The sequence below is a fragment of the Salmo trutta genome, chromosome 20 (assembly GCF_901001165.1).
Source record: "Salmo trutta chromosome 20, fSalTru1.1, whole genome shotgun sequence".
Taxonomy (NCBI): Eukaryota; Metazoa; Chordata; class Actinopteri; order Salmoniformes; family Salmonidae; genus Salmo; species Salmo trutta.
This window is the reverse complement of record NC_042976.1, coordinates 35,684,376-35,699,623: the sequence shown is the minus strand read 5'-3', so window position 1 is coordinate 35,699,623 and position 15,248 is coordinate 35,684,376. Positions and strand designations below refer to the sequence as shown.

Genomic DNA, 15,248 nt, shown 5'->3' with positions numbered 1-15,248 from the left:
TGGAACGCAAAAATGCTCTGAGGTTACTGGTCGGGCCATCGTGTCGGATTCGTTCCTTTATTACATTGTATTGCATTACACACTAAACTTAATCCACCAGATTCCTTGGCCAGAATTTGTTTAATCTTTTGTTAGTAATATTATTTTAAAAATGAAATGAAAATAAAGAAAATAATATTTTGAGATCTGGCTGCGGACCCCCTGCAGTACCTCCACGGACCCCAGGGTCCCACTTTGAGCACCTCTGCAGTAGAGCACAATGTTGAAGTATATCAGATAGAAATATATTCTGTAGAACATATGTGCAACTCTATGTAATGTGAGGAATAATGTCAGCTCTTATATTACAAGCTTTATGACTTTGTGTAATTTTTTTTTTGATTTAATCACCAATGAGGTGACCGTATTATAGACACTGCATTATGAAATCTGCATTGAAATGATCATTGAGTGATTGAAATTGAAAGGGACAGAATTATGGAAAAAACTGAAAAGGCCGTCCCTTACTCAACCTGAAGTTCTTTACTCACCCTCCTTGGCACACTATCATAAGCTCTGTAGCTTGTCTAGACCTTATGTGGATCTGTCTGCTTCCCATGTGTCATGGCATTGGGTGATGTAGCCTACAGTATGACATTGCACTGCTGTTCGAGGGACACTCACCTTTCCTGAAGCAAAACAGTTATTCTGGTGTACAAGGCGTTGATCTGTTGATCTCAAACTGTTCGTTGAGGTATACACAATAGGAACTCAGTCTAGTGTGAAAGTAACAGACAGGAAAAGGCTTTTGTTTCAGAGGAAAAAGTGCTGAGAGGCTGAGACAGACACTCTTCTGCTTGCTGATAGTGTTTTCTGCTGCTTTTCTGAGCTGTCAAGAGGACAGGTATAGCCAGGTAAGGAGTTTACTTTACTTTCTAATTTCATTTAAACCTGAAATTCATTTCAATTCAAATAATGTTTTTCGCCTGTGGTTATGCCAACTGTATGTAAGTTGCACATATAACACAACAAAGTACATTGTAGAGCTGGGACAATAAACAGAAAATTATCAACACCGACCATACCAATCACTTTTTGCTGATATTGTTCATTACGATAAGTAGACTAGAGAAATTTGAAGCTTGAAATTAAATAAGCTTGCTAATAAGGGTGATTGTTAATTGGACAATTGTTGGCTACAACCATCTAACTAGTAGTAGTAGTTAAATGATAAAAAAACTGTGGTGCACATTAATGCTATAAACGTATTGTTCTATTTATCCATATTGCATTAACTCAGGCAATTTATCGCGTTATGGATGTCCAAAATCGGCCAGCTCTAGTTCATTGCACAATTAGTCGTTCTAAAACGACACGCAACACTAACTACATAGTTAAACACAAAATGTAATAGACAGGGATGTTTGGTGGGGTTACAATATACTGTAAATGTATAATAGATCAGAATGATGTTAGAATGAATGTCGCACAACTGATATACCTAAGGGAGTTGAGTTGATTGAGACATCCCCATATAATTTTTTTTTCTTTTCATGCAGCCCATGGAAATGCCAGAAATGGATGTTGACCTTTCTCTCTTCGTTGAATTCCTCAACTTCACTTATCCTCCCATAGACGAGCTCATGGGGGTCCCTTGTAACGTCTCTATCTTGGGCTTGAGCAGTGTTGGTCTAATGATCACCTACATCACTGTGTTCATCCTCAGTGTGCTGGGTAACAGTGTAGTCATCTACGTGGTGTGCTGCATGGCTAGGGGCCGGACCACCACAGACGTCTATCTGATGCACCTAGCAATGGCTGACCTCCTCTTCTCCTCGACCCTCCCCTTCTGGGCCGTCTATGTCTACTCCCACTGGATTTTCGGAACCTTCCTCTGCAAGTTCCTGTCTGGCCTCCAGGATGCTGCCTTTTATTGTGGGGTTTTCCTGTTAGCGTGCATTAGTGTGGACCGCTACCTGGCTATTGTGAAGGCCACGCGGGCACTGGCCCAGCGGCGCCACCTGGTGGGGTTGGTGTGCGGAGCCGTGTGGCTGGGGGCGGGGCTACTCTCGTTGCCCGTGGCACTCCAACGGGAGGCTATCCAACCCGAGGATCTTGAAGGCCAGATCATCTGCTTTGAGAACCTGACTGCGGCGAGCAGCGACCGGTGGCGGGTGGGTGTGCGGGTGATTCGCCACGTGCTGGGCTTCTTCCTGCCACTGTCGGTCATGGTCGTCTGCTACAGCTGCACAGCAGCGACGCTGTTCCGTGGCGTGCGCAACGGCGGCCAGAAGCACAAGGCCATGCGCGTCATCCTGGCCGTGGTGCTGGCATTCGTTGTATGCTGGCTGCCGCGCAACATCAGCGTGCTGGTAGACACGTTGATGCGGAGCGGCTCGCTGGGCGAGGAGACGTGTGAGTTCCAGAACAATGTGAGCGTGGCGCTGTATGTGACTGAGGTGATGGCGTTCACGCACTGCGCCGTCAACCCCGTGCTCTATGCCTTCATCGGGCAGAAGTTCCGGAACCAGCTCTTGGTGGTGCTCTACAAGCATGGGCTGATCAGCAAGAGGTTGATGGTGGCATACCGCAGTGGCTCAGCCAACAGCACGGCCAGTCAAAGGTCTAGGAACACCTCTGTTACCCTGTAAGGTTTCAGTAATCAGGGGGTGGTGTGGAAGAAGTGATTTTCCCTGGTTCCTCATACAGTATAGTCATCGGTGCGGGTATTGTCGAGAAACTTGTTCTTCATGTTCTAGGGGTGTGTGTGTGTGTGTGTGTGTGTGTGTGTGTGTGTGTGGTCTGGGGTAGAGGGTGGGGGGATGGATGATTCTATTATATAGGTCCAATCCAATGTTTTTCATGTGATGCTTCAATGCTTGCTAAGTGTAAACAACATACATGTCAAGGCCTAATGTGTATTAAATCTTCATCTTGCAACTTTTTCTTTGTCAATGCCTGAAATAACTATTTGAGAAGAGCCGGAGCGTTGTGATATTTGTCAAGTGATGATCTGATAAGGAAAGTCTTATCTACCAAAACAGAGGGATATGGTTACGTGAGCGAAATGACTCAATGTGTATTGCAAAAGCACACCAACATGACTCTAACTGTGTTCCATTGAAATGTTGCCATATTTTAGCTCTGTTTAATTGCATCCTCATTCCTCAATGACCACTGCATCTCTCACTTCCTGCCTCAATTGCACAATTGCATCAATCTGCTATATAGGTCTATGGATCGTTGCACGAACAGAGTGCAGTTTATGTCCCTCAGACATTGTGTTTACATTTAGATAAAACACTACATTTAACAGTTGGATCACATACATATCTAACTAAACCATGTTGAAATTTCCAATAGTACCCTTACAGGAAAAACATACACTTCACATGTGAATGCATGTGATATCGTGATGATCACGTGATTTAATAACAAGCATGTGAAGCAACATGTGAAGCAAAATGTGATAGCATAAAACTGCACATGATAACAATGTGAGAGCATGATCTCATGTGAAGAAAATGTTAACTGTAACATCTCTGGGGTAGAGGGTGGGGATGATTCTATTGTATAGGTCCAATCCAATGTTTTTATTTTACCTTTATTTAACTAGGCATGTCAGTTAAGAACAAATTCTTATTTTCAATGACGGCCTAGGAACAGTGGGTTAACTGCCTTGTTCAGGAGCAGAACAAAATATACTGCTCAAAAAAATAAAGGGAACACTTAAACAACACATCCTAGATCTGAATGAAATAAATAATCTTATAAAATATTTTTTTCTTTACATAGTTGAATGTGCTGACAACAAAATCACACAAAAATAATCAATGGAAATCCAATTTATCAACCCATGGAGGTCTGGATTTGGAGTCACAATCAAAATTAAAGTGGAAAACCACACTACAGGCTGATCCAACTTTGATGTAATGTCCTTAAAAGAAGTCAAAATGAGGCTCAGTAGTGTGTGTGGCCTCCACGTGCCTGTATGACCTCCCTACAATGCCTGGGCATGCTCCTGATGAGATGGCGGATGGTCTCCTGAGGGATCTCCTCCCAGACTTGGACTAAAGCATCCGCCAACTTCTGGACAGTCTGTGGTGCAACGTGGCGTTGGTGGATGGAGCGAGACATGATGTCCCAGATGTGCTCAATTGGATTCAGGTCTGGGGAACGGGCGGGCCAGTCCATAGCATCAATGCCTTCCTCTTGCAGGAACTGCTGACACACTCCAGCCACATGAGGTCTAGCATTGTCTTGCATTAGGAGGAACCCAGGGCCAACCGCACCAGCATATGGTCTCACAAGGGGTCTGAGGATCTCATCTCGGATCCTAATGGCAGTCAGGCTACCTCTGGCGAGCACATGGAGGGCTATGCGGCCCCCCAAAGAAATGCCACCCCACACCATGACTGACCCACCGCCAAACCGGTCATGCTGGACGATGTTGCAGGCAGCAGAACGTTCTCCACGGCGTCTCCAGACTCTGTCACGTCTGTCACGTGCTCAGTGTGAACCTGCTTTCATCTGTGAAGAGCACAGGGCGCCAGTGGCGAATTTGCCAATCTTGGTGTTCTCTGACAAATGCAAACGTCCTGCACGGTGTTGGGCTGTAAGCACAACCCCCACCTGTGGACGTCGGGCCCTCATACCACCCTCATGGAGTCTGTTTCTGATCGTTTGAGCAGACACATGCACATTTGTGGCCTGCTGGAGGTCATTTTGCAGGGCTCTGGCAGTGCTTCTCCTGCTCCTCCTTGCACAAAGGCGGAGGTAGCGGTCCTGCTGCTGGGTTGTTGCCCTCCTACGGCCTCCACGTCTCCTGATGTACTGGCCTGTCTCCTGGTAGCGCCTCCATGCTCTGGATACTACGCTGACAGACACAGCAAACCTTCTTGCCACAGCTCGTATTGATGTGTCATCCTGGATGAGCTGCACTACCTGAGCCACTTGTGTGGGTTGTAGACTCCGTCTCATGCTACCACTAGAGTGAAAGCACCGCCAGCATTAAAAAGTGACCAAAACATCAGCCAGGAAGCATGGGAACTGAGAAGTGGTCTGTGGTCCCCACCTGCAGAACCACTCCTTTATTGGGGGTGTCTTGCTAATTGCCTATAATTTCCACCTGTTGTCTATTCCACTTGCACAACAGCACGTGAAATTTATTGTCAATCAGTGTTGCTTCCTAAGTGGACAGTTTGATTTCACAGAAGTGTGATTGACTAGGAGTTACATTGTGTTGTTTAAGTGTTCCCTTTATTTTTTTGAGCAGTGTATTTTTACCTTGTCAGCTCGGGGATTCAATCTTGCAACCTTTCAGGTTACTAGTCTGACGCTTTAACCACTTGTCTACCCTGCCGCATTGTTGCTTCAATGCTTGCTAAGTATAAACAACATACATGTCAAGGCCTAATGTGTATTAAATCTTCATCTTCCAACTTTTATTTGTCAACAGACGTGTGATGTAATTGTGTTCCCCTTACAACAATAGAGAAAATGCTATTGTACTCATAAATAAGATGCACACATTTTTAACATATTTTTACCTATATAATAGGATCCACCAGCTCAAATAAGGGTGTTCTGAACTTTGTCAATGTTTAAAAAACAAGTTGAGATAAGCAGGAAAATTGGGATCTTTGTCAAGTGATGACCTGATAATGAATGTCTTATCTATCAAAACAGAAGTGGTTATGTGAGCAAAATGACTCCATTTATGACCGAGATCTGTATTGCAAAAACACACCAACATGACTCTAACTGTGTTCCATTGAAATGTTGCCATCTTTTCTCCCTGTTCACGTGCATCCTCATTCCTCAATGATCACGGCATCCTCTCACTTCCTGCCTCAATTGCACAACTCGATCAATATGCTGTAAAGGTCTATGGGTCGTTCCACGAACAGAGTGCTGTTTATGTCCCTCAGACATTATGTGTGTACATTTTTATGAAACACTCAATTTAACAGTTGGATCACATACCCTCAACTCCTGAAACTGACCCTATTCTGCTTTCCCAAATATCCATCTCCTCAATCCGTTTCCTACTGAATCTTGCACCCTCATTCCTACAGTACACATGCTAGGAAAATGATCCCTACCCCATGTAGATTCCTCCAAATCCTCCCAACTACATCTGTCTGCCCTTGAACTTGAGATCATTGTAAGATCCAGAGCAGATTCATTCATTTCCAGTTACTGGGCCAATCCTGGTTCCCCGGCCATCATTAAGACTCACAAGCCCTTTTTCATCAAGTAGTTCCTCCAACACTTGTCCATTTACATCAGTCTGTAACCCTCCCCAGAGCGTACTATGAGCATTAAAATCCCCACAACACATTACACATCTCCTATCTTGACCTTCTACTGTACATTCCCAAGGGCCATCAACTCTAGTGTCTTTACACAGGTTGCAAAACTTCACTATTACCATACTATTCCCCCCTCCCAACCACATCTCTACCATTACAAGTCGTGCTCAACACCGTCTCCCACACTCCTATATGGGATCCCCTGCTTTATAAAGGTAGCACACCCTCCCCCTGCCACCCTATCACTATGGACTGCAACATAACTTTGTATAACCACATCTAGAGTAGGTTTAAGCCATGTCTACTGGAGACATATTACATTAGGTTTGTCTGGTAACTCCTCAAGAAACTGTTTGAACGCTTTCCCATTAGCCATCAAACTTCTCGCATTCCATTGAAGGATTAACACCATTATGAAAATGAATCAATACATTATTCCTGACAGGACTGATTCTCAATCTTATTGAGTTCATCCTATACATTTTTCCATGTCAGTCCTGTGATCCCAAGACACTTCACTCTTTGCTCCACTATGATCTGTATCTTCTTAGTACTAGATTGTCATTTTTCTGAGCAATTGATTGCTGCTGTCACAAATGTAACAACCTTCCTCATGTCTACTACCAGTCTTGTGTTCTCCCCCATTCTGCTCCCTACATCACGCCCCCAACCGGCATCCCGATCTGCCCTGGAATACCTGCTCTTCTAGGTGCCCCGGGTGTTTCTGCGTGAGTTACATAAACTGCTTCTGCATATGCGATTCGCTCACTCCTCACTTGCTGCACTTCCACCTGTCTTTTCATCACTGCACAACACCCATATGCCACACTATGGGCACCCCCACAGTTACAGCACTTTAACTGGACCCCGTCTCCACAATATGCATGTTCTCCCCCACACTTCGCAAATGTCCTTTTGCCTTTACACACCGCTGCCACCTGCCCAAACCTTTGACAGTTACAGCAACGCAATGGTTTCAGAACATGAGCTCACACATAGTAACTCCTATACCCAAGCTTAACCTTTTCTGGCAGTACCAGATCCTCAAAGTTTAGTAGCCCTGATAGGCTATCCACCTTCTTCCTCTCATGTCATCTGGAGGCACTTTGACCCTTCATGTAGTCTTTTATTTATTTCATGTTATCAATTTCTGGAACTCCTGTAATAACTCCCTTCAGCCACTGCTATCCAGTTTGATCCGGCATGCTACTATCAACCATATGTTTACATACCTGCTTGAGTTTGAGTGCTTTCTCATACTGTTTATCATTGATACACACCATCACCAAACTTCCATCATGAAGAATTTTAGCAGACACAACCTCTCCTAGTTTACTGTCCAAATCTCTAGTCAATGCGATCTCATTTACCGCCGTGACTCCACCCTTATCCTTAAATTTCTCCAATATCTTCAACTTCTCTCAGTACAACACTGCGAACCGAACCTTCCTCATCACTACTCTCCTCCAACAAGAGAGAGCTTCTTCTTAAGCTTTGCTCTCACTTTTCTACCTCCACATATTTCCACCCCACAACTACACTCAATCCTGTCCTCCTCAAGTCCTAACCCCTCTACCTTTCCATTCATCTCTGCTCCAATCGCAGCACAGTGTTGCTCAACCACCTCCACCAGATTTCATGTTCCAAAACAAAAACAAACAAAACCGCAACCTTTCTTGACAAAATTGTATAATAATAATAATAATAACAATAAGCTTGTTAACACACTATAATTTAACAATTTAGTCACCAAGCCCGCTTGGTTTAACACTTTGGTTGCAGTCCAAACACTTAAAAGACACACTCTATCCCCTCAGTCCTCAAATTAAGTGGACACTTCTGATGATGTATCATGACTTCTGACGAATATACAACGCCAGGGCAAGGGAGGGAGGAAGGAACGGTGGGTGCTTTATATGCGCTACAGTCAATTAAGAGTGCATGTCTACTTATATTAACTATATCATTATTAATAGCAAATTAATTAGCTAACTAACGTTAGCCTGCCCAGCTGGAACTTGTGAAGAAGGAAAAAGTTTTATTTCTACAATTTCCAAAAGCTTACCAAACAAAAACATCATTATTTTTACGAGACGTGCTTGTGCCATCATGTGCATTAGTAGCATCATTTTTAACCTTTTTACTTACACATGTATGTTGACTTCTCCATTGATGTTGTTTTTAAGTTTTGGTGGACTTTTTTTAGCGGATGTACAATCATCGCGAATTGAATTATGGGGAGTTTCAGGCCCGGAGTGAACATAATTGTACACTCGCAAACTCGACTAAAAATGAGGGCAGAGGGGCTTACGTTGCAAACTTCCCTTGCTTGGCTAATCATTTGGACCGCGTTCCAAGATGGTGACGGGGATTCCCACAAGGGCATTAGGTGAGGGTAAGTGGACGAGGGTGTGTCTTTTGTGAGTTTGAACCTTATCCTTTGTTTCTTTCACGGCAATCAGTCACGTATGGATTTTCTTCTTCTTAAAATGTGTATTGGTGAATCGCAACCAACTTAAAAGTGCATACACAGCCACCTACTGTACTAGAGTGTGAGGCCGTTATTTGTTCAATAGGCTGCTATCCTACGTGAAATTAAATAATGGAAGGGGAAAAAAATTGCCACGTTAGCTACCGCCAGGCTGGAAAGACGACTGTGATACCCAGTAGAAAGCATCTCAAGTTGGCAGGCACTTTGACTTGTGTCTATGCTTTGATTTGTGTCTATGCTTTAACTTGTGTCTATGCTATCTAGTGGAAACAGGTGCACTGGTCGCCGGCTTATCGACTCGTGGTGCAGCCCAATCAGCCACTTAAAACAGTCTTGAGTGGCAACAAAGCTGCCCAATTAGCTGATTCGCTTTCCATACACCCACTCATTTCGACACACCCACTTCACTTTACTCCTGTCATCATATTAGGCTGCAGCTACCCATACTTGTCTTCAAACAGTGTTCTCTGCAATGTTTTGGCTATGAAGCCCTGGAGATCCAAAAACCTTTAAGCCGCATTCACAATTATATCCAGTTTCATCGATTTCTTGTTTGTTTTGCATGTACAGTCTATCACCCGAGCAAAAACGCAACAAAATGTACCTTAGTTATTTTTTTTAATCCCTTAACTGGTTAAAAGCATTTTCTGTTGGCTGCGGGGCATCCATTGCCATTTCTTACTCATTTCCACTCACTCTTACAACCATTTGCACTGCCTCCACATATTGTATAAGACCTGCTGGGCAGCCCTGATTCTTGCTATTTCGACCTCATTCACCCTTACAGGGCACAACTGGAACACAAGCATTTCATTACATCCGCAATAACATCTGCTAAATATGTGTACGTGACCAATATAATTTGATTTGATTTGAACTGCAGCACCGTGTATCCACTGACTCTTCAACAACATATACAGGCAGGTATCCTAGTGGTTAGAGCTTTGGGCCAGTAACCGGAAGGTTGCTGGATTGAATCCCCAAGCTGGCAAGGTACAAATCTGTCGTTCTGCCCCTGAGCAAGGCAATTAACCCACTGTTCCCCGTGGATGTCGATGAAGGCAGACCCCCGCACCTCTCTGATTCAAAGGTGTTGGGTTAAATGTGGAAGACACATTTCAGTTGAATACATTCAGTTGTACAACTGACTAGGGATCCCCCTTTCCCTACAGTATACTCAGTCTGCACACACTTGGCCAACATTGCAATGGCCTGTTCACAAAAACTCACTGCGTATCTCATACACCCCAAATTTACATGTGTATGGAGAAACTGTTCATCAAATAGCAATAGCACAGCCTTCTTCCTTCCATCCATCATACAGTTCAAGCAACATGCCTCCTCTACTCCTGGTATGCAGTGTTTAATTAAGACATTGAGCCTCAATTTCCACCGAGACACCAGAGAAGACACATTTTACCTGTGTCCTGCTCAGAAAGAAAAGCTTTCCACTTCATACTCCCATAATTTTCAGAGCCAAATTGCACATTCCTTTTGTTCTTCTGATACACAATAAATCAATACCATACTGCTTCTGGTAACTCTGGCTGTTTCCACCTTTCCCAATGCGTCCTCCACCATCTGCGCGACAGCAATTGGGTCTCCCAAAAATATACTGAGCAAAAATATAAATGCAACATATAAAGTGTTAATCCCATGATTCATGATCTGAAATAAAAGATCACAGAAATGTTTCGATATGCACAAAAAACGTATTTCTCTCAAATTTGGATGGATTATAGGAAAAGGACAGCCGAAAAAGCAGGGCTTTCTGACATCCAGGACCTACAGTAGGCGGTGTCAGAGAAGTCACCCAAGTCATAGACTGTTCTCTCTGCTATCACATGGAAAGCGGTACCGGAGCGCCAAGTCTAGGACCAAAAAGCTCCTTAACTGCTGAACAACTAATCAAATGGCCACCCGGACTATCTTGTTTTTACACTGCTGCCACTCGCTGTTTATTATCTATGCATAGTCACTTTACAAATGACCTGGACTATCCTGTGCCCCCGCACATTGACTTGGTACCGGTACCCTGTATATAGCCTTGTTATTGTTATGTACATTTATTGTGTTACTTTTTGATTGATTACATTTTTTAAACTTTAGTTTATTTAGTAAATATTTTATCAACTCAATTTCTTGAACTGCATTGTTGGTTAAGGGCTTGTAAGTAAGCATTTCACGGTAAGGTCTACCACTGTTGTATTCGGCACGTGACAAATTCAATTTGATTTGATTTGTGCTGGGGACAATAAAAGGCCACTCTAAAATGTGCAGTTCTGTCACACAACACAATGCCACAGATGTCTCAAGATTTAAAGGAGCGTACAATTGGCATACTGACTGCAGGAATGTCCACCAGAGCTGTTGCCAGATAATTTAATGTTAATTTCTCTACTATAAGCCTCCTCCAACGTAATTTTGGAGAATTTGCAGACCATTATTCCTCCTGCACCAAACTTTACAGTTGGCACTATGCATTCGGGCAGGTAGCATTTTTCTGGCATCTGCTAAACCCAAGCTGTGTTCAAATACACATTCTAACATATTGTATACTACATACCTCTACAGGATCAGTGGGGGCCCTGCCGGACGGTTGAGCTAACGTAGGCTAATGCGATTAGCATGAGGTTGTAAGTAACAAGAACATTTCCCAGGACATAGATATATCTTATATTGGCAGAAAGCTTAAATTCTTGTTAATCTAACTGCACTGTCCAATTTACAGTAGCTATTACAGTGAAAGAACACCATGCTGTTGTTTGAGGAGGAAAATTGAGGAAAATCTATTCATAAACTAATTAGGCACATTTGGGCAGTCTTGATACAACAGTTTGAACAGAATGCAATGTTTCATTGGATCAGTCTAAAACGTTGCACATACACTTCTGCCATCTAGTGGCATAAATCTAAATTGTGCCTGGGCTGGAATAATACATTATGGCCTTACTCTTGCATTTCAAAGATGATGATACAAAAAAACGCATGGTGGTTTTTCTTTGTATTATCTTTTACCAGATCTAATGTGTTATATTCTCCTACATTCATTTCACATTTCCACAAACCCCAAAGTGTTTCCTTTCAAATGGTATCAAGAATATGCGTATCCTTGCTTCGGGTCCTGAGCTACAGGCAGTTAGATTTGGGTTTGTCATTTTAGGTGAAAATTGAAAAAAAAGGGGCGGATCCTTAACCTCTACGGGCCACGGGGGCAGTATTGAGAATTTTGAAAGAAATATGTGCCCATTTTTAACTGCCTCCTACACCAACTCAGAAGCTAGGATATGCATATTATTAACACATTCGGATAGAAAACACTCTGAATTTTCTAAAACAGTTTGAATGGTGTCTGTAAGTATAACAAAACTCATATTGCAGGCAAAAACCTGTGAAAAATAGATTAAAAAAAAAGAGAATTTTGTGACTGTACTATTTAGTGTCATTGTTTTAAAGATACCACAGTGAGAAAGGATTCAGTTCGCAACTCCTACTGCTTCCACTAGATGTCAACGATCTTTAGAAAGTTGTTTGAAGCATCTGTGATAAATACACACCGAATTAGAAAGCTTACAAGTTGACACGTCATCACTTCATTTTTTGCGCCTGCGCATGAATCTGAGAAGAGTGCCTTTGTCATTATCGTTTATTCTAGACACTTGATAGGTTGTGTGAAAATATTACTGATGTTTACTGATGTTTCACGTTAAAAATGGAACAAAAGATTAGTGCTAAACAACGTTTGACATGTTTAAACAAACGTAAATAGATTATTTACTAGGTTTTCTTTAGTTTTTCGACGTGACTTTACACTGCCCACCTCATTTTGTGGGAGCCTACTGAACGCTAACTATTTGGACATAAATTATGAACTTTGTCAAAAGAAACCACATTTGTTCTGGACCTGGGATCTCTGGCAGCGCCTTCTGATGGAGATAATCAAAGGTAAGGGGATATTTAGAATGTTATTATCGATATTAGATGATGCTAATGCTAACGGTTTAGCTTAGCTTAGCTTAGCATATAGCTTATTGTTGTTAGCATAGTACCCAGTTTATACAAAATGTGATTTCCCAGTAAAGTTATTTTGAGATCTGGCCCTTCGGTAGCAATTACGAGATGATAATATATTATTCTTTGAATGACAATATTATAATTTACCAATGTTTTCGAATAGTAATTCCGTGATTTGTAATGCTGGATTCACTGGGTGCATTCGAGCCGAAAAAAATTCTGAATTTCACCGCGACTGTAAATGCTGTTTTTGGATATAAATATGAACTTGATGGAACTAAAAATGCATGTATTGTATAACATAATGTCCTATGAGTGTCATCTGATGCAGATTGTCAAAGGTAAGTGCATAATTCTAGCTAGTTTTCTGTCTGTTGATGCCCTTCTTTGAATTGGCTAAACATTACACGCAGCTATTGTCAATGTACTCTCCTCACATAACCTAACTTTATGCATTCTCCGTAATGCCTCTGAAAATCGGACAGCGTGGTTAGATTTAGGAGATATATCTTTCAAATGGAGGAAAATAGTTGATTATTAGATTTTTTGAAATGATTACTCTTGCAGTTTTGAATTCCCCGCCATGGTCACATGACAATGAATCCCAATACCGGGATAAGATCGGGATAAGATCCTCAACAGGTTAAGAGGAGTGTATACTACTACATACTATATACTATTAGTTAATTTTAGTATACTGTAAACGAATGGGTATCGTTTCAGTTGAGCGTAGTTGAGCTTTTCCTGTCTACCAGAAGTTGATGCTGTTGCTATGCAACCTCTTGCTAGCTTGTTAGCAATACAAATGACTAGCTAGAAATTTTACAATTTCGGGTGTGTTCGTTATTTCAATCTGGAGTGCCAAAGTGCGCTCTGGGAGTTGGTAAATCCAGAGCATTGTCAGATTGTCCATTTGTAATTTCGCTCTTGGAGCGTTCAGAGCACACACTGAATGCTCTGGCCGAGGAGTAGGGTTGATCCAAGCATTCTGACCTCAAAACAGCAGTCAAGCACCCAAGCTAACTGGCTAATTTGCTATCTACTTCCAGACACAAATGAGAGAACACTTCACTCTGACCATTTTACTCGCCCTTGCAGAGCGTGTTAGGCTGTTTTCATGTTATCCACAGCGTTGGTGACTGTAACTGTGCTCCTGGCAACAATTTAATTATGCTTGTTTTTTCTGACACCGGACATATTCAACGGGTGTTGAGCATTTGTAAATCCATCAGTTATTCTGCGCTCTGGCACACGAGAGTGCTCTGAAATTGGAGTAGATAGCCAGAATTAACAATGTTCATTGAGAACTCACAACGACTATGCCACGTAGCTAAGAATGACGTGAATAATCAAATCAATAAATGTTTGGTAGTTAGTTAGATAGCATATAGTTAATATAGTGCCTGGCAAGTTTGATAAATTAGGAGTCAACTAACGTTAGGATGGTCACTAACTACTGTAATGCTGTGCTGTTCGTAACGATAGCGTAGCTAACAAATTGTCAGCCATCATAATGTGTAACGTAACTTATTTGAAAAGTCATGACTTTATTACATTGCTCAACATTTTCTAAACATTTGTCATAATTAGTTAAAGCAATGAATTTTTATCCACTTCGCCTGCATATTTAATGCCATTTTCTTCAAATCACACCCATTTTATGAAGAATTGCATTATGGGCCCTAAAAGCACGGAAATAGTGTCCACTGCTTGTATACTTCGTATTTTGGCGAATTTAGTACGACATCCAGGAACTTTTGGCATACTAACTATATCCATACAATGACCAATAAGCATACTACATACTCAATTATGTCACAAATAGTACAGTTAGTGCGGTTAGTATGAGTATTCCAACACAGTTCCAGATTAGTTCGTCAGACTGCCAGATGGTGAAGCGTGATTCAGGCTTTACACCACTCTAGCCAACGCTCGGCATTGCGCATGGTGATCTTAGGCTTGTGTGCGGCTGCTCGGCCATGGAAACCCATTTCAGGAAGCTGCTGACGAACAGTTCCTGAGCCAACGTTGCTTCCAGAGGCAGTTTGGAACTCGGTAGCAAGTGTTGCAACCAAGGACATATGATTTTTACGTGCTACGTGCTTCAGCACTCGACTGTCCCACTCTGTGAGCTTGTGTGGCCTACCACACGGCTGAGCCGTTGTTACTCCTAGACATTTCCACTTCACAATAACAGTACTTACAGTTGACCGGGGCAACTCTAGCAGGGCAGAAATTTGACGAACTGACTTGTTGGAAAGGTGTCATTGAAAGTAATTTAGCTTTAAGTAAAGCCATTCTACTGCCAATGTTTGTCTATGGAGATTGTATGAATGTGTGCTTGATTTTATACACCTTTCAGCAACGGGTATGGTTGAAATAGCCAAATCCACTCATTTGAAGGGGTGTCCACATACTTTTGTATATATAGTGGATCCTATAGTGGAGCC

The 15,248-nt window shown here is 42.3% G+C and overlaps 1 protein-coding gene across 1 annotated transcript; it reads left to right on the top strand.

The window, feature by feature from the left end:
* Positions 1-404: 404 nt before the first annotated feature.
* On the top strand, positions 405-2,923 carry LOC115155947 (C-X-C chemokine receptor type 1). The gene is made up of 2 exons (XM_029703064.1): positions 405-893; positions 1,539-2,923. Exon 2 carries the CDS (start codon positions 1,542-1,544, stop codon positions 2,628-2,630), a length of 1,089 nt encoding a protein of 362 aa, XP_029558924.1. The 5' UTR covers positions 405-893; positions 1,539-1,541; the 3' UTR covers positions 2,631-2,923.
* Positions 2,924-15,248: the final 12,325 nt, after the last annotated feature.

Bases quoted from the DNA above. Each gene is read 5' to 3' on its own strand.
- LOC115155947 (XM_029703064.1), top strand. From the start codon at position 1,542: ATGGAAATGCCAGAAATGGATGTTGACCTTTCTCTCTTCGTTGAATTC.